This window comes from Pteropus medius, unplaced genomic scaffold (assembly GCF_902729225.1).
Source record: "Pteropus medius unplaced genomic scaffold, Ma_sr-lr_union100, whole genome shotgun sequence".
In the NCBI taxonomy this organism is placed as follows: domain Eukaryota; kingdom Metazoa; phylum Chordata; class Mammalia; order Chiroptera; family Pteropodidae; genus Pteropus; species Pteropus medius.
The window spans coordinates 44760886-44786247 of record NW_024340849.1 but is presented as its reverse complement, the minus strand read 5'-3'; the positions used below and the strand labels follow the sequence as shown (position 1 = coordinate 44786247).

Below are 25362 nucleotides of genomic sequence, written 5' to 3'. Positions count from 1 at the left end.
AATTTTAGAGGGATGAGTTAGGGTTAGAAAGAAACTGCCTTTATTGAATGGACATAGGCCAGATATACTACTACTATGAACATAAGATATAAAATAAACAGATGAAGGCTCTGAAAGGTGGAACGGAGGGGCCAGACCAGCTAGAGACCTCAAGATCTGAGTAATAGTAAGGTGGTGCATTCCCTGTGCTTTCTTTCTCCTCACATATCTTGGGCTGGTTATTGTTTTCATTTTTTCACTTGTTTCAAGTATGTTAATTTCTTGTTAAAGCACTTTCATTGTTGCTGCTTTACAGTTCTTGTGAGATAATTCTGTCACCTATGTCATCTTGATGTTGGCGTTAGCACCATGAAAACATGAAAATATAAAACTCACTGGTAAAAGTAAACATATATTCAAATTCAGAATAGTAACAGTGGTGCATCAATCACTTTAGTAAAAAATGTAAAACAAAAGTTAAAAATAACAATAGCTACAGTAATTTGTTATGAATACGCAATCTTGAGCAAGAATAACAAAGCTGGAAGCATCACACTTCCTGATTTCAAATTATACTATAAAGCTATAGTAATCAAAACAATTTGCCACTGGTATAAAAACAGACACAATCAATTCTCGTATGTATGTTCAAATGATCTTCAACAGGGTGCCAAAATACACAACAAAGAAAGGACAGTCTCTTCAATAAATGGTGTCGCAAAAACTGGATATTTACATGCAGAATGAAATTGGATTCTTACCTTACACCCTACGTAAAAATCAACTCAGGAACAATCTAAAGAACAAACCTAAGGAACAAAAGAAACAAATAAACTAAACGAAAATAGACTCACAGATACAGATAACAAACTGGTGATTGCCAGAGTGGAGAGGGGTTGAGGGGCTCGGTGAAAAAGTTGAAGGGATGAAGAAGTACAAATTAGTAGTTACAAAACAGTCATGGGGATTTAGAGTAATAGCATAGGGAGAAAAGAAAATCAACTCAAAGTGAATTAAATACTTGAAAAATATAAGATCTTAAACTATAAAACTCCTAGAAGAAAACTTAGGGGTAAAGCTCCTTGACATTCATCTTGGCAATTATTTTTTTGGATATGATACTAAAAACACAGGCAACAAAAGGAAAAATAAGTTTAATGGGACTACCTCAAACTACAAAGTTTCTGCACAGCAAAGGGAAACATCGACAAAATGAAAGGGCAACCTACTAATTGAGAGAAAATACATATTTATTAAAGAGTTAATATCCAAATTGTATAAAGAACTTATACAACTCAATCGCAAAAAAAAATCATAATAATCTGATTTAAAAACAGGCAAAAGACCTGAATAGACATTTCTCCAAAGAAGACAAACAGAAGGCCACCAGGCACATGAAAAAGTGCTCAACATCACTAATAATCAGAGAAATGCAGATTAAAACCACAAGGAGCTGTCACCTCACATGTCTTAGGATGGTTATTAATTAAAAAAAAAAAAAGATAAGGGTCAGTGAGGATATGGAGAAAAAAGAGTCCTGTACACTGTTGGTGGGAATGCAAAATGGTGCAACCACTATGGAAAACAATATAGAGGTTCCTCAGAAAAATTAAAAATAGAACTACCCTATGATCCAGCAATCCCACTGTAGGTATATATCCAAAGAAATTGAAATCAAGATCTTGAAGAGGTCACACTACACGACCATGCTCATTACAACATTATTTACAATAGCCAAGATCCGGAAACAGTGGATGAATAGATTTTAAAAATATGGTGTATGCATGCAATAGATTATTATTTACTCGGCTTTTAAAACAGAAGGAAAATCTACCATTTCCAACAACATAATGCATATATTTATGGCCTTGATGGTGGTGATGGTTTTACGGGTATGTACTTATTCCCAAACTCATCGAATTGTATATATTAAATATGTACAGGTTTTTATATGTCAATAAAGTGCTTTTTGCTGTATGCATTAAATTTTCTAATACTTTTAATGATGAGTAAATTAAGGTAGTAGCTATTTTATGGACAAAGTTACTCAGAATTAGAAAAACTTTACCCATAATATGCCTTGGGTAACCTCATTTTGAAACCTCAGGAATCTGAAGAAAATTTTCCCTGAGACCTTAGGATCTTATATTGGATTTTGCCCTCTCTGTATTTGAGAATACTATAATAGACTTTGTGTTACATCCTCCGTAGATATTAAAACACTATGATGGTTCTTCCCTCCTGGTGTATATTCCATCATGTATCATTTGTACTTTCTCTTAATCCTTTTAGAAGTAAAATCAGCAACAATTTAAATCATATGTTAGCTTTTAAAAATTTCTGTGGAAAGTATTATAGGTACTCTAATTTCTCAATAATCTGCATTTCAGTATTTATCATGCCTTTCAGTGCCATTTGGCTAAGAATTCAATATTTTCTAAGAATAAAGTGTGTTTATTTAACATTCTTATACTGTGTAAGTTTAAACTACCCACATATTAAAGACTGAAAAGGAGTAAGTTATTTTTTAGAGTTAAATGACAGTGAAAACAAAAAGTATTCAGTCTACTGGGAAAAAAACATGGGGTGTTGTGTGGGGGCTGCTGCTTTCCTTAGGGGATCAGTGCGATGCAGCCCAACAGCAGGATGGGGCTCTTGTCACCATCAGGGCCCAAGGCCAAATTGCAAAACAGGCAGCATTTACTTATCTCATTCCTTTTCATTTTCTTGCTGGACCCCTTTTCTGTCAAGTCTCAGCACCCTCTGTGAGAGGCAGACATTTAGGGCTTCCTTGCTGCCCTTTATTTCTGAGAGACAAACCTCTCAGACTATCTCTTCCATGAACACTTCCAAATAAGATGCCTGCACCCACCTACTCTAACAAGTAATTCTTTGTCCTTTGAAGATAGATGAAGATATTTTTAGAATCTAACCTCCTAGTTAAGATGAGTTTTCTGTGTCATCTTGTCTAGGTCTTGGAAGAAAAAGAATATAATTGGCTAGTAAAATAATTGAGAGAAAAATATACAATCAGCCTCATAGAGGGGTGGATTAGTGCATCAGAGAAGAACTCTTTAGAGTCTAAGTATATCCCTAATTCCTAGGCTATATGAGGGCATATTCCTAGATCAGGACTCCTCCTGGGAGCGACTTGTCTATTTCAGGCGACTTCACTTTTCAGGATGAGGAGAAAGGTTGTCAACAAACTGACACTCTTCTTGAAATACTGCTGATCGATCTCTCTCTCTCTCTCTCTCTCTCTCTCTCTCTCTCTCTCTGTGTGTGTGTGTGTGTGAGAGCAGCAGCACTCAAGGGGTTACATTTTCATCATTTTTGCTTAAATTTTAATGCTCTCTAACTTTTTAATATTATGTCACAGAGAGAAAATGACAGTCAGTACTTGGGAATGAGAGGGGATTTAGAGCCTGAGGGGGCTGCTCAAAATTAGGACTGGCCTGGGACTCTGGTGCCCCAGACCCTTCTGGCCACTCTGATGGTGTAGCTGGAAACTGATTGGGGAGCTACTATTAGGTAAGTTGTGACAACTTAGTTACGACCTCATGGTCCAAACTGTCCCTCTCCCAGGATTTGACAGAGCATGGCCTATTATTTCCAGCAGAATAGGATGGCCAGAGAGAAGCAGAAACCAAATTTACTGCTTGGGTGGATATGAGAAAATGAACAAGTTATTGATACAAGATGTTACTATAGTTGGATGAGAGAACCTGAGGTCCAAGAGGTTTGGCAATCAGTAGTCGTCATCTAGATCCATGGAATTGGGGCCAGATGAGAAGAATCCAAAAAGAAGAAAGGAATCCCAATTAATGGGCAAAGCACAGTAATAATTTTTCAGAGTGAGAAGCACATGGGAGACTGGCCAGATGGTATCTGGGAAGTAGACCTTACTTCCTAGGTTGCGATTAGGAGGCAGAGGTCTTGTCATGGGAAGAAGCCAGCAAGAAAAAAGTAGAAATAGAGGGCTTCTGAATTCTAGTCATGGAAGCAGACAAGGCATTTAGTAGCAAGGAACCAGGGTAGATGCCAAGCTAGAGTATCAGGAGCCACAAGGCTGCCTAGGTCTCATACACAAGGCCTGAGTGCAGCCATCAAAACTAGGTATTGCTTCAGATTTGGACCTTTGGATAGAATGAACGAGTAGGTTTAGCAACATTTAACCTCCAGCTTCAGGTCAGGATTGGTCCTGGGAATATGGAGAAACTTCACCAACCTGTGGAATCAGGTGTCCCTGCTGTAGAAGGAAAGATGGCGAATTTGGAAGCCAAGGACCCTCCTGGGCCTGACACAAAAAGAGGTGATGCAGCATCAACTGTTCATACTGCTGCCTCCAGTCCCATCCCCATTACAACTTGAAGGTGGAGCAAAAGTCAGAACGCTACTCATCAAAGTTGTAGCATTTGGGCAGATGTTTTAAAATTTTATTTTATTAATTTCAAGTATACAGTACATTAGTAGACATTTACATAGTTTATAAAATGATCCTAATTCCTCTTGGATTAGGATTGGAATTAGGATCCTTTTTCCTAATTGCTCTTTTTCTTCTCTGGCTTTCCACCTAGCCAATACATTAATAAAGTGCAGATTTTTAAGTAAAAAAAAATATATACCGATAGTTTACTTTTACTTGTCCATTACTCCTCAGATGTTAAAATTATACTTAAATATTCTGAAAAATAAAACTCATATTTTTAATTGCAGTAATTTTTGTTTCCTTCTATTCATGAAGTAAAAAGACTACAAGGATCTCTGTTTTAGAGCTGTCAAAAAATCTCTTAAAAATGTGTCTGCATCTGCCTAGCAGCTTTTTGCTTATTTAGCATTTACCTTCTATTCATCTGCTTTGTTGCTGTTGATGAGCTTGAGGCTGACATTTTCTATAAATTATTCAGTTGAACCTTATGAAATTCCTAATATCTGACTGTCTCTGACTTTTTAAAACTGCAATTTTATATGGGTCAGCCTGTGCCATGCAGTATGAGTCATGTGGGGGTGATGATATGAAATTAAGAAAATGCACGGTAATGATCATTTAAAAATTTCGAATTGGTATTGTATATTACATGAGGAGCAAAGCTTCTGAGTAATAATATCTTAATGAAAGCTTAACTGTGCTTGAAATAAATATTTCTCAATTTCCCTTAGGTTAGTCTAATATCTTCAACTTTTATCTGAAGAAAATTATTTCTAAAATCTCCATTAAATCTTATATGCTGCAGCTTAAACAAATTTCATCTGCTCTGTTGTTATTAGAAATAGTACTTTAATACATCTTCACTCCTCACACAGCACTAGCATATGCTTACGTATGGCCCCCTAGCCATGAACCCTGGCAAACCAGTACAGCCTTACCCTGTACATACCTGCCTTGGCTACCCTTTGTACAAGAATTATGCCACAGTTTCCTTCATGTTTGTTTGTTTGTTTGTTTGTTTGTTTGTTTGTTTCTTTCTTTCTTTCTTTCTTTCTTTCTTTCTTTCTTTCTTTTTCGATGATGATGTTAAAAAAAACCTTGTCCCATTTCTGCACACCTGATTGGTACTAATAATTAAGTGATCTATTTGGGGGCTTCTCAAGGAAGTGCCCAGAAACTTTGGAAAAGTTTGGGAAAGGCTCCTGTGTGAGCCTATTTTCTCACCCATAAAATAAATACATTAACATCATCTTTGGGTATTTAGTAATAAATATTAGAAATAATATATGTAAGCATCTTGAATTGTAATGGACCTATAGTATACACTCAATGGGGTTAGCTTTTTTGTTCTTATTATAAATTTATTGATATATTATTGATATATATGTCTTAACTTCACTAAATTTATATATTTACTCTATAGTGCCTAGCATATAGCATATGCTCAGTTGAATCAATAACTGAATTAATGAATAAACTAATAAGTCAATACCAATTATTACAAACTACAAAAAATGCATAAATGGGGCACTTCTATCTCTAGCAAAAGATAAGGACATGGACACAGAACTCTACTAGGGACAATCTGCCAGCTGGTAGGGAAGAACCAGATCCTTTGTCCTGGCTGATCCTCCTGCTCAAGGCTGTTGATAGACTCCAGCCACACCAGGATCCAGGATTCAGCTTTGACTGTAGCCTGTTCTTTTTCACCTACAAGTGTCCCTTCACATTCAAACCCAAAACTTCCTAGCAGTTTCAGGAGGATTAAGTGGAATCCAGATACAGTACTTCTGACTTTATGATTATTAAGAAATAAAAGCATAATATTCTCTGATACTAGTAAATATTTCAGTTACCCATAATATTTTGTGATATAGTCAAATCAGGGCATAAATATTGGAAGGGACTTTGAGTCAAGCATTTATGTAGCATTTAATTGCTTCATTGGAAGCACATCTTTATGTTATTTTTAGATTTTTAAGTTTCCAAAATTGTAAAAACCATGTGTTCTGATGACTTGTTACCTATAATACTCTGCTATGTAGAACCTGAGATTTTTCTCAAAGGCCAATCTGAAAAGAAACTTATTTGAATGTGTTTGGGAAAATAATATCTCATTCAGTTTTTAAATTTTGGATGTAGACCTCTTCCAGTGACAGTGGATCACTGATTTATCACTATAAACTGACAACTGCTTTCATTTTATTACAAATCAGTGCTTTTGGCTGCCCGTATTCGGACATGAACTTGAAAAAAGAGGCGACACTCCAGGATCGTCTGAGAGAACAGACACAGGCAAATTTGGAGTTAGACTCTTCACATTCAAAATTGAAAAACTTCTGTAGTTTAAACTTCAATGGAAAACATGAAAAGTTGAACAGTCAGTCCAGGTAAGGAACTTTTTGAAAATGTGAACTAGAAAGTAAACCATGTCGAAAAGTAAAAGAACAAATTTGTTAATAGCAATAATTCTTTATATTTCTTTGAAATAATTATTTTTATTTCTGGATATTATGTTCACTGGCTCATAGAATTCATCGAAGCCTCTGTCTTCATTTAAAAATATTTTTATTCATCCTCAGACATTTGAATTTATCGCTTTCTAAATATATATATTACATGTAAGCAATCAAAAACATATCTCATCTACAAAATTCCGTGAGATTCCCTTTTACCTTGATAACTTCTTTATTTTGAGGGATCATTTCATAGATGGTGTATCTCTTTTAGCACGTGGATAAGTATTTGTATTCACTCAGTCATATCTGGATTTCTTCTCTTACCTTTTACTGTCTTTGTCATCTTTAATCCATACATACCTCAAATGCAATTTCTTCTTACTCTGAATAGTTTCCATTTTGATTTATTGATAACATATCATCTTTTTGTTCCTAAATGTAAACTTACATTTTACGTATCAGATTTCAGTTTTTATTTACATATACTCATTTTCGAGAGAGCTGCAAATGCAACCTTAGTTGATATTTTTAACCCAAATGGTAAAACAAATAACATCTTTTCTATAAAAGAGCTCCATTCTCCATGCTATGAATTATAAAAACAGAAAAATCTAACACTAAATAAATTAGAGACTAGACAGAAATGGAGCCAAGAGATGGAGAAGCAAGAAGTAGTTGTTTTTCAGACCCCTTTGCAGATGGAAGGTGCTCACATTTAAGCCCTTGAAGGACACAAGGCCCTCCCTGTGCCAGCTCTGATGGAGCTGCTGCTTGAGAGGCTGCTGCTGCTCCTAAAGTCTCAGAGCCTTGCTCTTTGCATTCGACAGGTGTAAAAGGAAGATTTGCATGCCTCTCTGTGGGAGCAGAGTTTACACTGGAACAACTTTCTGTCCATTTTCACTTTCAGTCCCAGCAAGAGTTCTCCTTTACACCCAAGGGGAGAGCTGTTCATTGGGATATATTTTTTCACATGAATATTACATTCTAGACTGTGGATTTTGTTCTTTTTCATGAAAATGTTGTTATAGAGCTTTTGAGTGACATTCCAATTTTGTTATATAGCTTATTTTGACTTTGATCACCATGCACATGACTGCAGATTAGCTCCCCTCCGTTGCCTGGTCTATTTTCTATGGATACGCATGCCTCTGTTTCTGTAGCTGTATCTTGCATTTTTATTATTTGTTATACACCCACCCCTCTTGTTGAAACTTCACAGGGTCTCATTGTTCTTTACTGCTCCTCACACCCACACTGTTTACAGCTCTAAGTAGTTGGGAGCTTGAATGTCCTTTCCATTTCCTAGTTGACGGAGCATTTTTTTTCTTCTTTTTAAACTGTTTCCGAGGAACAATGTTTATTATTTCAGTACATCTATTTGCCCTTATTCTTTCTGTTCTATTCTGCTATCTTTTTTCCAGATTAAAACTCATTCAGTCTCTCTTGTAAATGTTTTAGACATCCATCCCCAATGTCAAAAGTTAGAGAGACTAAGCAGATCTTTGAACTCCTTTAAAAAATGATTACATTGTTGTATTCTCTCAGAGGTCAGCTAAACCTTTCTTTTCAGCACAGATACGGCTTCCCCTGTCCTCGACTACTGTTAGTAATTTGCTCTTTTTAATATATTATTATGGGTTTTATTATTTTGAAGGGGCTTTGAACTGAAATATGTCAGATAAACATAATACCAGAGATAGAAAAGTAGAGACTGTTAGTTGATGATTGTGCAGAAATATCACACATGATCCTATTCTGCCAGATCCTATTTCATGTATGCACGGAACTGTGCAAGTAGCTGGGTGGAGGGAGCAGGAGTCGCACAGCACACATCTTGAATTCTTAAGCCTTCTTTTGCTCGAACATCTCAAGACCAAAGTCATCCTTGCACTCCAATCTCTGTCCACTTTCAATTTTAACCAATCACCATAAAAGTGTTTGGATAAATAACAATGGCTGTAGTGGCCACTTTGACTTAAGCCCATCTCTATGGCCTTCTGTTCGTGGTCTAGAATTTTAGCATGAGGTAAATAGAGAACAAGGACATCAACAAGGAATAATATGTAATCTAATTGTGAGCAAATAAAGTATATTTTAACCCTCCTCACGGTTTGCTATAGTAATTTCCTGAGGCTCCCTTTCTTCTACCCCAAATTTTTACTGTTAAAATCAGAAGATATCAGATACAGGTAGAGAATAATATTTAAATTCTGTCTCATCTACACGCTAATAAAAAGAAATAATTTTTACTTTGCTCACGTCCAGGCATAAGCATAGGAGCTACATTAGTGTAAATTAGTGTTAAAATTTCCACTAGACTTCAATCCATCCGTCAGTCACTGAGCTCTGGACAGGACTTCCATAATTCTTATGCAAGCAACACTTGTCACCTTACACTCTCCAGACTTACTGCAATTCAAGTGCAAAATATAAAATTAACTCTTGACATTTTTCCAGAATCAATTAGATGCTGTCCAGCAATTCACTGAATTTTGTCTTTTCCTTAACTACATGCCAGTTTTGTGTTTATTTTTAAAAAGTACATTTATTCTCATGTTAATCTTTGGAGAGTTGTTAATAACTGTTTAGCCTGCATTATTTAGTAGTAGAAGTAGTCTACTTATATTCACATTTCCTTAGTAGGGGTCAAGTTTAAATATGAGTGGATTATATACTACTAGATGTTTACAGAATTCACCTTCATGGCAGTCAGAGTACATGTTAAATACAACTTTAAAGAGTCAGATTCACAATAGATCATCTCTACTGAAAAACATATGTATGTATGTATGTAAGTATGTATTCCTTTTCCTTTGTGTTAATAGGGTAGTATTTTATCCATAGTACATGAAATGGAAGCAAATGACCTTATACTTGAGTGTCTTTCATTTGGATATGTGCTCTACGGGGTAAAAAACTTTTAATTTGTTTAACAGTTTGCACATATATTACCTTGGGAGCTTCTCATAATCTTTTGATTTAGGCAAAGCAGACATTATTGTCCTCATAGTATCGCTAGTTATAGATGAGGAAGCAGAGATCCTTACTGGTAGCTGATCTGGCACCTAAATTTAGTTTTTGGATTAAATTCAGGATATTCCTAGTCTAGTAAACTAATAGTAACCTAAAAATATCAACCGTAATAATTAATATTAATATCACACACTTTGAGCTGCAAGCATTGTGCTAAAAATTTGTTTACATCACCTTGTTAATTTTCTTTCATCATTACAACCATTTTGTGTGGTAAGTATTCTAATTCTGATTTTATAATGTAGATACCTAAAGCTTCAGAGAGGTTAGGCAAAGATCACACAGATAATCAGTAGATAAAATCGAATTTGAATCCAGAACTGCCTGACTCCAAATCCTATACATGTTTCAACTAACATTAGGCTAACAAAAGAATGACAGTTTAAGACTGAAAATACCTGGCTGGGTTTATATTTAGACTGCTTTCTACTTCTGTTTAGGATTCTCAGGGTCATTTTGTGATGCATTTACTTCTTATTTTGTGAAAATAGAACTATGGAAGAAGAATCTTAACTATATTTCCCTATATATATATATATATATATATATATATATATATATATTGTTATTATTTTTTATACAAATTATTTTATATAGTTTTTATATATATATATATATATATACACACATATATATATATGTGTATATATATATATAAAACTATATAAAATAATTTATTTTTATTTATATTGTATATAATACAAAATCTTCCACCTTGAACACATTTCACTATAATATACTAAAGGCTTCATTCTGCAACAAGGAAATAAAATTATATTCATTAAAACAGTTATCATAAAGAAAATTACTTTGAAATGCAACTCCCCCCACCTCCTCATGTTATCTATTAGCTGATTTCCCTAGGCCTGAGTAGGACATACTTTTCTGTCATTTTCAACCCACCTAAGTACTCTTTAATAACTTCTTTTGCCTCCCCAAAGCAGTATTTAATATATTCTAATTCACACGATTGGTAAAACCACCATTAGTTAAAATACCTGTCATATTCAGTCATTACTATTAAGAAAATCTAAGAAAATGTCTAATAAAGCTCACTTTGTTTTTTCTAATGCCTGCCATATTATAAATTTTATGCACTTCCCTAAGGCCCATATTGACGATAAAAATGACGGGGAAAATTACGGTAATTAGAGAGAATGGTATGTGGTGGAATTGTTTCTTAATGATCCTTATAATAAATTGCATTGCCATGAACCAACTCGTTTATTTCCACTACTCAAGTTAGCTGTAACGTAAATACCTTCTGTGAGGTTCATTCTCAGAATTAAAATAGTGCTACTTAGTTATTTCACATATTAGCTTTCCAAGTTATTAAATAGGTTTTCTTTAATCCATCAGCCTTTTCTCTCCTTCCCACATAAATTCTCTGCTTTGGGAGATAAAATCTACCCAGCATCCCATTCACTCTCTGTAATCAGCTGCAATATTGTTTTCATTCTTGTGCTAGTGCCTTTATTCCCCTTCTTCTTACCTCATTTATTCCTGCCTGAATCTTCTCTCTTCTCCAAGGCTCATCTCTGTCTTGAAGTCTTCTATAGCATTTCTAACCCATAGGAGCTTCTTGAGGTTAGGAATTATGTTTTACATGTCTCTGAACTTCTAATGCCTAATATAACGAATGACACTTAGTAGGCACTCAACAGATTAAAGAGATTTTGAGCAACCATTAGGTGCAAAGGACTGTGCTCGGCCCTGGGATATGGATCAAATGAGAGCAAGTCCCATTCCTTGTTCTTAGCACTCCTCTGTGCTTATATCACACCTCTGTAGCTTGTGTACATGTGTCTGCATGTCCTTTTTAATACTTGTTTCTTGTGTGTGCCTTATTTTCTCACAAAGATTGGACATCGCTAAAGGGTAAGAACCAGTTTTCATTATCCTTTTGCTTTTTCCTCATTATTGTTTACATTATAGGTCTTAGCAAATCTAAGTTGATTGATTCAGAGATATACATTAGTTTTTTTCTTAGAATCTCAATTTCTTCACTTGTAAACTGAAGATGAAATGTAAGGCTTAGGTTTTGAATATAAGTATATAGTGTAGATTTATAATTATGAGATACATATAGATATAACTATGTGACTAACCTGGCACATAGTGGAGACTATTGAAATAATAGTTCTATATTTTTTTTCCATTTTTATAAAACTCATTTATTTTGAAGTCTTACAGTTGGGCCACTTCTAGTTGTGTATATATACCACACATCTTTGCAATTAGACCTTCATTTATTTAGTCTGAAATATTACTCAGCATCAGGAACTACATTAGACCTCTTAATCAACTGAGCAGTGATCAAAGCACCAAGACACTCAGATTCCTTCTGAGTCTGTAGAGGATTGTAGCAGGACAGGAAACCCTCAGGCCATTTATACCAGCTCCTTCCCACGCCACTTTCTGTTGGTCTCTGACAAACCTCTAGCCAGGATGACAATCCTGGAGCTTAACAATGGGAATGGACTCGAAAATTATTTAATCCAGCTTCTTCAACATAGAAATAAGGATATCAAAGCCAAAGAATTCATTTCCCTTATCGACACTGTCATTAGTTGTAACACCAAGCCCTCTGACTTCCGGGTCATTGCTCTGCTCACTATTCCATACCCCCTCCTACCTTAGAATTAAGATTTAGTCAGAACAGATTGGTTTATGGGATGTGAATACCTGAATGACACACCTTGCTAAATTCAGGATCCTGACCGTAGCCAGGTCTTGATTGGACATATTCATTCAACATTTGTCCATTGAACAGCTACTTAGAAAGATATTATTCCAAACCGTAGTTATAGAGCAGTGAACAAGATATTATTAAGCTTCCACTTTGTGATAAGAAAATCACCCCAAGTTATCAAGTGGCAGGACAAGGATTTGTATTTAAGCAGGACGGCTCTAGTCCCTGCAGACTTCGTGGTAGGCCTGTTGATTCACTCATTTCATCAACGTTGATTCATTCAGCAAATATGTATGGAGCTTCTAATATTGTCAGATGTGAGTTAGGTGCTGGGTATCTGGAGGTGAACAAAACAGTCCCAGCCCTACAGGGAGCATATTTTCAGATAGAGAAGATGGAGGAATAAAACAAAAGTAAACCATAAATTAATTGAGAAAATCACAGATTGTGTTAAGTGCCATGAACGAAGTAAAAAAAGGAAAAGATAACACTCAAAATACTTTCAGCAATTACCTACCTTAATGTCCCAGAGACCATAAGCAGATCCAAGACATTAGGAAAAAAAGGATTCTGTTGAGTATTTTGCAAACTGAAAATGAAATCAGTCGTGTCAAGATCTGTTAAGGGGTAAAGACAGAAACTGTGATGAAGTAAAAGGACGCAAACCTCATTGGAGTCCACTTGCCTTGGTTCCTTTGGTTCCCTCATTGTTATCTTGTGTTTCCTAAACAAAGTTAAAGTTTTGGTGAAATGTTATAAAATAACCAACGTATGCCTCACAGAGATCTTTAAAAATACTTTTCTGAGCTGATTCTCATAAGGCATTTTATAATTTATTATGGATCTGTGGACTTCTGGAATCTTGCCTCAGTCCAGGCTCTCAGTAATTAAACACTGTAGAACAGTCTGTGCCAGGAATGCTCATGGTTCCTTGCGTAAAGGAAACACTGGTGCTCCTGCACATCAGAAAAACAAAACGCTGTTGCCCAAGCACCAGCGGGCACTTTTTCTTATCTACATACTTAAATTAAACTGGCTTTAAAATATTTCTCATTCATTGTAAATAGTAAAGTTGGGACATTTAACATGTTTTTTCCCCATAACTAAAGCAATGCTTGTGCATTATAGGAAAATTACAAAATATAGACCAGTATAAAGAAAAAAATTAAAACCATTAATAATACCCAGACCAATCAAACAGCATAAGTTATAGGTTAATAAAATATGACAAAATTCCCACTTCAATAATTCAAGTAATACGGAAATTTTTAAAAAATAATTTCTGACTCCCGACTCTTCAGCTTTGATGCAGTGTCTTGATGTCAACCATGGAACTAGACTGCCGCTGTCTCTACGTTTTTTTCTGTGTTTATGTATATATACAGATATGCAGGTATATATTCACTCTTTTTTTAAAAGAATCATATTGATTTTTTGTTAGTTTCTCTGAAGGTTAGCTTGTATCACTCTGGATAGATTACGATATAACCAAGTCGAATATGGGGAAAGATGCTGCATTCCTGAAAGGTTAACATGGGAATGAATCTTTAAAGGACCCTGACATTAAACGCTGAGACTTTAATAAAATACGTACATATTTTATCCCAAGTGTATAATGGTAGACTGAACAAGGCATCTGTAAAGAAATCAATATTTATGACCAAGAGGAAAATAATCTGCTCTTGGACTTTGTTTTTATATGGAAATGTTATAAAAACATTGACAACTAATTCTACCCACAAAGAAAAAAGAAATTTGCTTTATCTCATATGGACAGCCATGTGAATCATTGTGTGCTGGCTCAAAGAAGTCTGATGATAAAAGGTATTAGCTAATATATATATACATATATATGTGTATATATAGATAATTTATTTTAATATAGGTCGGATAATTTGCCATATCAACACAAATGGAATCAATGCATTATTTTTAGTAACTGTATCATATTCCATAATGTGGACATAACTTATTCCACTCATTTTCTTATTGACAGGTATTCAGGTTATTTCTTATAAAAATGCTGCAATCAACATTTTCATATGTATATTAATTTTTGATACTTTATAATGTACTATTTTTTAAAGTTTAATTTTTATTTACAAATTAAATATTGCTGCAGCAAGTGTCAATCCTTCTTTAGACAGAGTTTTACGTGTCTTTGATTCATTTTGTTTTACTATAAATCATATGCATATTATCATATGCACACATACATACACACAAGCATACATACATACATCCGGAGGAAGCTCTTGAATTCCTCATAATTTGACCTCAGCCTGCACATTTCATCTCATCACACATCAAGCCCCATTACTAATGCTTCTCACCCCCTACTCTCCACATGTCTATGCTATGTCCCTCTCTACACTTCCCTGAGTAAAATTTGTTTTGAGATTTAGTTCAAACTCATCTCCTGAAAGCTTTTTCTCATCTCTCCGATCTTTAAGCAGAAAATCCCCTCCTACTTTGTGACCCCATAGCAATTTCTTCATTTCTGTATTGTAGTCATCTTCTTAATCTACTTTGTGTGAAAGTTGGTGGTGCACACGGCTGTATCTTCTGTTAGATTATCAGTCTCTTGGTGGCAGACACCGTCTTGGCTGAATGCAACAATACATGCATGTAGGAAAAGCTCAAAGAAATGTTTATCGGACTTGGACATTTTTCCTAAAAATAAAGGTCAGTAAGAGCCCAATATTTGCCTTTCAAGCCCTGTTATAAATTATAACTAAATACCCTTATTAAAGCAATTTTGGGAAAAGATAGCAATGTAAAACAGTCACATGTGGTATGTTGATTTTTGGCCTTGGGGATCTTTTCCTTTACTTCTAGAACAGGAGTCAGCAAACTTGTTCTATAAAGGGCCGTATAGTAAGTGTATTAGGTCCTGCCATCCGTTATAAGATCTGCTACAATTATTCAGCTTGACCACTAGTGTGAAAACAATTATGGACAGGAAATAAATGAATGAGCATGATTGTGTTCTGGTAAAACTTCATTTACAAAAACGGACAATGGTCAGGAATTGACTTGTAAGCTATGGTTTTCTAACTCCTGTTCTAGAAGATGTCTAGCTACATTTAAACTGACCTGAGTTAAATTCAAATTCTGGCTCTTCTACTTTGACTCTTCTGCTTACTGTGTGCTTTGGGCAAGCTACTTAACCTCTCTTTTTCAATACATAAACATAAGATTCACATTATCTTCTTCCTGTTAGGCATCTAGTTCAGGGCCTAGCATTTACTGAACACAGAAATGTCAGCCATTAATTTGCCTTGTTAAAGTAGTAGAAGCATAGAAAGAGGGTCAGAGAACATGCAGGTCTTTATTTCACTGAAAACAGCAAAATCCTAAGGAAAAGGCAAGAGGAAAACCAATGGGCAGCAGAGATTATCAGATGACAGCGGCAGGTCTCCGCAATAGGAGCAGTAGTCCTCTAAATCATGTACATTCCTCTATGGAATGAATCAAGACGGACAGACAGGTGGCTTGACACTTGCTGCAGCAACAATAATAATATTAATAATAATTTTTAAGATCATTTAGAGAACCTGGAGCTCTGATAATTATGTAAAAGGTATGCACCAGGCTTCAGGGATTATTGGTAAAATAGTAATACTGGCAGATTTCAATGGTATTACATTTTTAGCTAAAATACAAATATGAATCTCTAGCACCTTAGTAGCCTAATCATCTCCAAACATTTCAGCTGACTATATGCAATAGGTTCTTTCAAGATGCAACACTTCAGTGGCTTTTTCACTGCCATCAAGATAAAGTCCAAACACTTGAGAACAGCTTGCAAGGCTCTCTACAGCTTGGCTCCAGCTCATACTTTTAGGCCCACTTTTGATCTTTCCTTTTCTTCCACAGCACAAATGCTTCAGCCAAATGTTGATTAGCTTATTCCTGTCCCCAAAACACTTCTCCCTCCCATTTTGTTTATGCCCATTCTGTTCCAGCCCAATTCCCTAGACCTTTACAAATCCATCAGTCATCCACATCCCCATTCTTTCAAGACCAGACCCGGCTACATCCTCTGCAGAACAACTTGACTAGCCCAGTGCCAAGCCATATCCTCCCTGCAGCTGCCAGGAGCATTATTATTATTATCTCGCCTTTTCTTTTGCTCTGCTTGTGACATCTCTTCAGTAAATGCTCAGTAAACCCTACATTACATGAAGATGATGTGTAGAGTGGAAAGAAACTGGATTGGGAGTTTGAAAGGCTCGAGTTTGTGTCCTGGCTCCACTGTTGTCTCATTGTGTGACTGAGATGGGCAGGTGGTTTAATATCACTGAGCCTCAATTTCTTTATTTATAACAAGGGGCTTATACCTACTTTACAGAGTTTTTGTGAGAATAAAATGAGGTTAAATAAAATCAAGAGACTGGGAGTCATTGAAAGGTACCTACCTCACTCAGGAACTGTAACTGTATCTGAACTGTTTACAGGGTTTGGTGTATCTCCTTAGTAATATAATGATTTTGAAAGCAAGAACTATACCAAAATACACCTGTGATTAATTGCATCTGGCATTTTTTTTAAAAAGCCACTCAATAAATTTACTTGATTTGTTCTTAAGTTGCTTTTCGAAATCTCTATCAAAGTTACACAAGGCTTACTGGCTTCTATTTTTTAATTTTGAAAGATACAACCAAGATCTTCACCAGCATATATTGCATAGGGATACTTTAAGATCATTTGAAAATCAACTTAGTTTCATAAAATTTTTAAAGTTGGGGGGAAATTCGCAAGGTTTTCCAAAAATGTGTACACAGAGCTATAATTTTTTCCACCTTATATTTTGCAAAATGACTGCACAGTGCACATGTGCCTGCAGCATTACGTGTTGCTTAACTCTCTCCACTGGATGCTTACTGCTTAAGTTTAAGCCCTCTTTCCATTTTTTCCTGCAAGAATGGAAATAAATCCTGATGATATAGAATATAATAAAAATTATACATGCATAATTAATAAAAAAATATTCCACACATTTTTATGTATGTCCATGATATCTAAGTGTTTGTAGACTATTTTATAACATATTATTTCACTAATTGTTCAGAACAAATCCTGTAAGGCAAGCACTGTCTCCATTTGGCAGATTGGGAAGCCGAGACCTCTAGAGCTTAAATATGCTCTCTGTGTCACAAACCTAGGGCACAGATGCTAGGACATGGAGCCAGGTTTTCCTACACTGAGTGTATTGGTCTCTGCATTGCACCACAGGTGATTAACTACCTGGCATTGATATGCTTCACAGAAGCTATATAGGACCTCTTTTTAAGGTCCAAAGATGTGTTTCAATAGAAATTCTTTCTCAGTTTCTTGGTGAAAACACAGTCTTAATGGTTAAAAAAAAAAACCTAACTAGTACATACAATGTATTTTTACGTGTTTATAGAATATATAGATAAAATTACCTCAAATTATGAACAGGTTGCTTAGGTTTCCTCGTAAGGTTTTAGTAACTGAATCTGTTTCCTCATCTAAATCAGAAATTGAAACAGCACTTGCATGCCTAACTCAAAGCTTTGTCTATGAGGACAAAATGAGAGAGCTTCTCTCCACATGCAAGCAGAAAATATATTTACAAGGCAAGGTATTACAATTTTCATTAAAGTAATAAATATTACAGATAAATTAATCAACTAAAATTCTGTCTACCTGAAATTAATTACTAGGTAATTCGTAACACAGGAAAGTTTTATTTTAGAAACTACCACATTCATTACAAACTATGAGCCTCACATTTTAATAAAGTTCCATGATGAACGAGTTATAAAATTAGTCCTTACTGCATACTGGAGCATTTAAAAGTTAATTAATTCCTTGACATTCAACAATATAACTAAATTACTTTATCCACTTGTTTGGGCACAATGTATATAATCTTCTGATTAAATAAGCTCTAAAATTATCAGTAGAATTATTATTTACCCATCTACTGTCCCTATTAGCTCCTCCTCAGAATCTGAAGAGATTATTCTCTAGAGAGTTTTAGAAATATTAGAATGGTATAACAGAATGAGGGGTGGGGGCTTTTAAGTTGTAGTTTTCAGAGTTAGAGTTTCTGAATAAAAGTGTATATTTTAAAATCTTAAATTGAAAAAAATTCTGACAAGTTCTGTGCAGCAAAATACCTGCTAATTCACTACTGTTTACCCTGTGGTTTCTATTTAAATGTATGCTGCTGTCATGATTTATTCCTACCTCGCAGGATAATGAATCTAGATTTTATTTCTGTTCTTTGCCCAGACTTGTACAGCAGGCAAAGTGTTTGAAAATCAAAGGAAAAGAAGATATTGACTTGGATAATCTCTTCAGAGGTAAAAACAAAAACACTAGCAAAAACACAGACTATACTTTTTATTGTGAAGAATGTTTTGTTTATTTGGTTGGTTTTACCATTCCACTAGGGAATGGTAGAAATAAGCTGCCTAGAAGTCAAAGATTTGTGTTCTAGTCCCAACCCTACAAATAATAAGTTCTGTCACCTCACTTCTCTAATCTTTAAATTTCTCATTTTTAAAGTGGAAGAACGGGACTCTGTAATCTCTTTGGTCCTCACTCATGATAGGACAAATCTAAACCTATGGAAGTAAAATCTTAATAGTAGAATCGCTTTCTACCATCCGCAGAGGGCAGGGAGGGAAACCAGAAGTGTCTCATTGCATTTTTAGTTGGGGGACCAGGAGATGTACCTCAATAGTAAGATAGGCAAGAAGATTTTTGGAAAATTTCATTATTAAAAACTGAGGAATAAGAATATAGGAAAAAGAACTACATGTTTTCATTATGTTTCTGTCCTGTTAAGGCTCAATTTAGACAAAATCTCATCTATAATTTCGAGGTTATATTGTAGCAAGCTAAGGAATAAATTTTCCCTTGGTTGTGTTAATTTAGTGCAACAATTATTTGTTCAAATGAAAACATAATTTGTAATTAGTATCCTTATATCTTTAGCCATAGAAGTTACATGTGTTTGTATCTCCCAAAACATGGTGGGAGATCTGTTTATCATCTAGAGAAAAAGAAAATTAGTGAGTTTTCTGCAGACCTGGCCAAAAGTGCAACAAATTAGTCCAATTGAGTAGCACTACAGTTCATCTCCAAAACAATCGAGCATTCTATTTAAGAGAAAAAGAGTAAGTTCGGCAGTCAGTGAACAAAAGGGCTATGACTTCTATGAGCAAAGCTAACTTCATTTCAGGCAGGGCTTAAGCTCAGCTTGGGGTTGGAAGAACTAAACTACAAAGGAAGGAGGAATCTTTTCCTCAGAAAATGGAGGGCAGTTTGGTTATTTGGGTTTCATTGTATGTCTACACACGTTTCTCCCTAACCAGGAGAATTTCTGTGTGACAACTGGATCTGAACATCGCTTTACATAAAATAAAATAAATAACTGATATTTTAGAAACTGCCCATACAAATGTTCTAATCCACTTTACTAAGCCTTATTCTGCAAACAACATGTTTTGGAATGGTATATGGAACCCAAAAAAGTGTCAGTGTGTTAATTCATATTTTGACACTTTTGAAAATATCTGTGCGGAGTAATTATGAATATGTTCCTGTTAAAACAGATACACAATTTTGTAGTTTACATAGTAAAAGAAGTAGTAATGAGGATCATCTTTATAAAAAATAGAAAATATCACTAGCAACATGTATTCGCACAATGTGGAAGATGAAATCTCTTTCAACTTGTGTAGTATGCATTTGTTCTTTTCTGTACCATTTATAAAAAGATTATAAGCATATGCATTTATTTATTTGTGCATTTACTGTGCTGCTTAATTTAAATATTTTGATTTCTTCACAGCAAAGGTCTATGTTCATAGGTACAGGGAAAAAATGACATAGCGTGCAGTGAAGCACCCTGCCTGGTGCAGAGCACGCAGCTTGCTGCCAGGGGTCCATAATACTCTCTTGTTGAGAAAATGCCTTCAGGGATCCGTTCTATTCCATGCAAATAGACAGGATTTATTTAGCACCTGCTTTCTATTCTAGCCTTTTGCCACACAGAGTGGTTCTTCCTTTTATATTGGACTAATCCTCCTTATTGTAATTAGCTCATTTTCTCTACTTTTAACTTGGTAGAGATAAAATAATGAGAATAAATATGTTACCATGGTGGTATTAAATGATTATTTACTATTTTCCTTTTGTGTAAGCCTGTAAATCTGAGCATAATTTCTAAAGCTTTCCCTTTGTTTGTTTGTTTGTTTGTTTGGTCTGGCTATAGATTCGAATAAATATCTTGTTGATTCATTAGGAGTTGTTTTGTTTTGTTTTGTTTTGTTTTGTTTTTGTTTGTTTGTTTTTTAAGGAAAATGGGCTAAAATTTGTTCTTCATTTTTCCCATGAGAGAAAAATAGTATACCTTTGATTTTTAGAGATTTTGTACACATGTATACAAAAACACAGGCAGCTTCTCTTTTTCATATCTGGAGCATGTTTTCAATTTTTACTTGGAAACATCTTTATTGTCTAAACCATTTTATTCATGGTACATATGCTTGGCAGATAAAATAAATCTTTTAAAGGCTACTCATTATTTTCAAGTATACTTCTTAAAGATACAATATTTTTTCCTTTCCCATAATAATGTATAAAAATAAGACTGGATGACAGAAAATTTAATTAGTTTATAATGATATAAAATGATTGAGGAAAATATGATTATCTAAAAGACTCTTTGGTGGTGAAATTGGCAGAAGTAAGTTGAAGTTTGTCCTACTAACCTAAGGTTTGCAGGTTATCTTTTGTGCCTTTTGTTAAGTAAATAACGTATGGACATAGAGTTGACATGTTTAGCGAATAACATGTTCCTTTTTTAGGACTGAGTTGGGTATCTGCACAGTGGCCTTTGGGTCTTCACCTTTCCTCAGTGAGTGTTCCACAGAGATCTGCACAAAATCTGCTTCTTTGAACACCAATTCAGTGAGGCTAATGAAAGTGCATTTCCATTATGTATAAAGGACCTGCTCATCTCAGTGATCTGCCCTTCTGCCCCTTTGACAATTCTAGAACCAGAGTAGCAAAAACTCAGCCACTTGGTAGGACAGACAGATGTTTATTCCTCTGGTTTGTGTAATTCATTGCACCTCCCCAGGGGACACCTTTGGTGTTGTGGAATGTTCAGCTAGAAAACTGTTTCTTTTTTGCTATTGATTATTTTTGGACTCAAATATGTAACATGCTCACTTCCTTAAAAATGCAAAAATTTTATAAAGCAAAAAATAGAAGAGGTCAACTTTGTTAATAAAACCTTCATATATTTATTTTAGGTATAATAATTCACCTTTTTGTTTTCTTTATCAACATAGAATCACACTATCTATATTTAGTGATCTACAATTCCCTGTTATTTTTCACTTGCTGATATATCATGAGTACCTTTCTAAGTCAGTGCATATACACCTGCTAGATAATTTTTTTTTAAGTAAAAATTGTAGCCAAATACACAAGAGATCACACTCATTTAGTTACCTCTTGTGTCAAGAACTAGAAACTGACTAGAAGTTCACCTCATGCCGTCCAATTACCCCCTTCTGCCAGGATAATCACTCTTCTGATCTCTGTTCCTATCAATTACTTTGTTCCAGTTGTGAACATTTTATAAATGAAATCATATAGTATATACCCTTTTATGTCTGACTTATTTTCTTAATGTTATGTTTGTGAGATCCATTCAAATCAAATTATGGTTTGCTTATTCTCATTATTGCATATTATTCAGTTTTCTGGTGATTCCACAATTTATTTATCCATTGTTTTCAGTTTGGGTTGTTTTCAGTTTTGCCCTCTTACCAGTGGTGCCACTGGGAACATTCCGGTATGTGATTTGGTGGATATGCGTATGCATTTCTGTAGGATATAAACCTAAGAGTGGACTTTCTGGGTAATTGGGTTTGCATAAGTTCAATTTCAGGAGGTAGTGTCATATTTTTACAAAGCGATTGTATCAATATGTTCCTCCCAGCAAGGTTTCATAATTGCAAGTGCTTTGCATCCTTGCCAGCAGTTAATTTTTACCAATATCTTTAGTTTTAGGCATTCTTTGGGGTTTACAGTAGTATTTACTTATGCTTTTAATTTTTCATTTCCCTAAGGCCTATGAGCTTGAACACAGTAAATTATTGTTATTTGAATAAACTCTTTTGTGAAGTATCTTTACCATTTGTCGTTTAGGTTATCTTTTTCTTATTACTATAAAGGAGTTCTTTATATCTGTAAATGAGTCCATTGTTGGATAGATGTATAGCAGATATCTTCTCCAGTCTCTGATTTCCCTTTTTACTCTCTTAATAGCGCCTTGAGATGAATAGAAATTTCAGATTTTAATATATAGTTCATCGATCCTTTCTATTTTGGTTAGTACTTTTAGTGTTCTTTAAAAAGTTTGCTTATTGCATGTTCATGAAGATACTCTGATGTTTTATTATAGAATCTTTATTGTTTCTTTCACATTTAGATATGCAGTGTGCCTGGAAATTATTTTTTATACAGTAAAACATAGGTGTCAAGATTCACTTTTTATATGTATATTCAGTTGATCTAGCACCATTTATTTAAAAAGCCTTCCTTTTCCCAGTTACCCAACATAAATCAAGGTGGCCATTACTGTCCTTATATTTCAGCACGTCTCTTATAAAAGACATGATATTTACTTTGATATTCAGTCTGATGATAGTAGCCTTTAGTTGTAGTATTTAATACATTTATATATAATGCTATTTCTGTTAAGTTGGGTTTATAGCTATCATCTCAATAAATGGTTTCCTATTTTTCTCAACAGTTTTTGTTCACTTTTATATTTCTTTATTTATATTAACCAAGAATTTCTTACGTCATTTTCCCTATATTAGCTTGTTGGTTATGCATTTTTAATATTCTTTTAGTAGATATTATAGCTAGTATAATATACATCTTTGTGTAGGATCATTTTTCCCTCTTCCTTTATATTTCTTTTGTGGTATCTTCTATGTTTTTAAAAAAGTTTTTGTTTGTCCAGAAATGCTATTCTTTTGCCTTAACTCTTGAAGAATATTTTTGGTTGTTATGGAACTCTGGATTGGCAGGTAATGTTGTTTCTGGCTTTAAAAATGACAATCCATTATCTTCTGACCCCCATCATAGTTTCCCCTGAGTGGTCAGCGGTAGCTTTCTTCTGTCTCCTTTGAAGGAATGGGTCTCGGAGTATATCTTATTTTCTCTGGCTGCTTGTAAGATGTTTCTGTTGTCTGTGATTTTCAGACAACAGAAATGCCTAATGTAGATCGTTTTGTATTTGTCTTTTGGAGATTCATAGTGCTACTTAAGTCTGAGGGTATATGTTGTTCCTTACTTTGAAAATTTTCTTGACCATCATCTCTTCCAATATTGTTTTTGCTTCATTCTTTCCTGTCCCCTCTTTTGAGACTGCATCCATGCATTTTTTCTTGTTCATATGTCTTATATACTATTTCCTACATTTTCTTTCTTTTTTGAACTACATGCTTCAGTTTGGATTTTTTTTCTCCTGACCTTTATTCAAGATCACTAGTGCTCTCTTAACTGTATCCAAACTGCTATTACACCCATCCAATGAATTTTTAATTAGCTCTTGGTATATTTTGATCCTCACACTTCCATATACATGATTTTTTAAATGGATTCTAGTTCTTGAGTAAAATTATCTATTTTGCTATCTAATTTCTTAAACACATTAGTCACAGGTATTAATTCTGGGTCTTATAATACCAGTATCTGAATCACCTTTGAGTGTGCTTCTGTTATTCTTTGTAGAGGGTTGTTCTACTAAAGCTATTCCATCTTATTCTTGCTTAACAGCCACAAAGAATTTCACTGGGTGAGATTCTATCATGTGTTTAATCAAATGCTCACTCATTAACATTTTTATTATTTTCAACCTTTATGTTTAAAACAAAGACACAGTAAATACATACACAATTGTATGTGGGCATTCGTGGTAATATTTCTATAGTATTAATATCTGAAAGTGAAATCGTTGGATTAAAAAGTGTGTGCATTATAAATTATGAGTGTAATTTCAACTTGTTCAGATATTTATAGTTGTTTACTACAGTACTCCTAAAAACAATATACAAGAGTAACTCCTTCATTCTACCCTTACAAATAACTGTTTTACCTCTTTCATCCTGCCAGTTTGATAAAAGAAAAAATATTATCCTTTTAAGTATTTTTCTTTGATTATGAAGTTTCTTATTTTTCCATGTCATGGTAAAGGATAGATAGAAACATAGAAAATTATCAGTGGTCACACTATATATTATATTATTTAGAAAAATTACTTATGACCTATGTGTGTGCTGAATTTTAAGGGCCTTCCCTAGGTTCATGACCAAGGACTGACTTTCACAGGAACTAAGGAAAGAAATGATTCTGTGTCGCCTTCTTCCTTACCTTGTTTGTTCATGAGAATCATCACAATTAAAAAGCAGATCGTTGGTTTCAGCTCTGACATGTAAAGGGCTTATAAATCATCGCTCCCATCCTCACAGTAGAACAAAGCTGAACAAACTGAAAATCAGCCACTCTTCTTAGATGCATCAGAGAGTCTGGTCCTGCACTCAAGGGAAACTACTTTCCTAGTGATTTCTGTGACCCAGGGAAAGGCAGTTAGACAACTCCAGTTAATTCTCTCTAGCCCTGTGTCTCACATTAGGGAAGGGAGAAAAAAGGCCAAGAAATTCTTCTAAAGGTTACAGCCCAAGGACTCAGGCCCATTAAAA

At 34.7% G+C, this 25362-nt stretch overlaps 1 protein-coding gene across 2 annotated transcripts in view; it reads left to right on the top strand.

The window, feature by feature from the left end:
• Positions 1 to 25362, top strand: part of L3MBTL4 (L3MBTL histone methyl-lysine binding protein 4) — a 285078-nt gene that overhangs the window by 167196 nt on the left and 92520 nt on the right. For both annotated transcript variants that reach the window (XR_005649230.1, XM_039845772.1), the window contains exons 13-14: positions 6625 to 6798; positions 18860 to 18930. Coding sequence is in view for 1 of the 2 variants with exons in the window: in XM_039845772.1 (XP_039701706.1) it covers positions 6625 to 6798; positions 18860 to 18930 (245 nt within the window). In the remaining variant the exon portion in view is untranslated. The remainder of the gene's footprint in view (positions 1 to 6624; positions 6799 to 18859; positions 18931 to 25362) is intronic.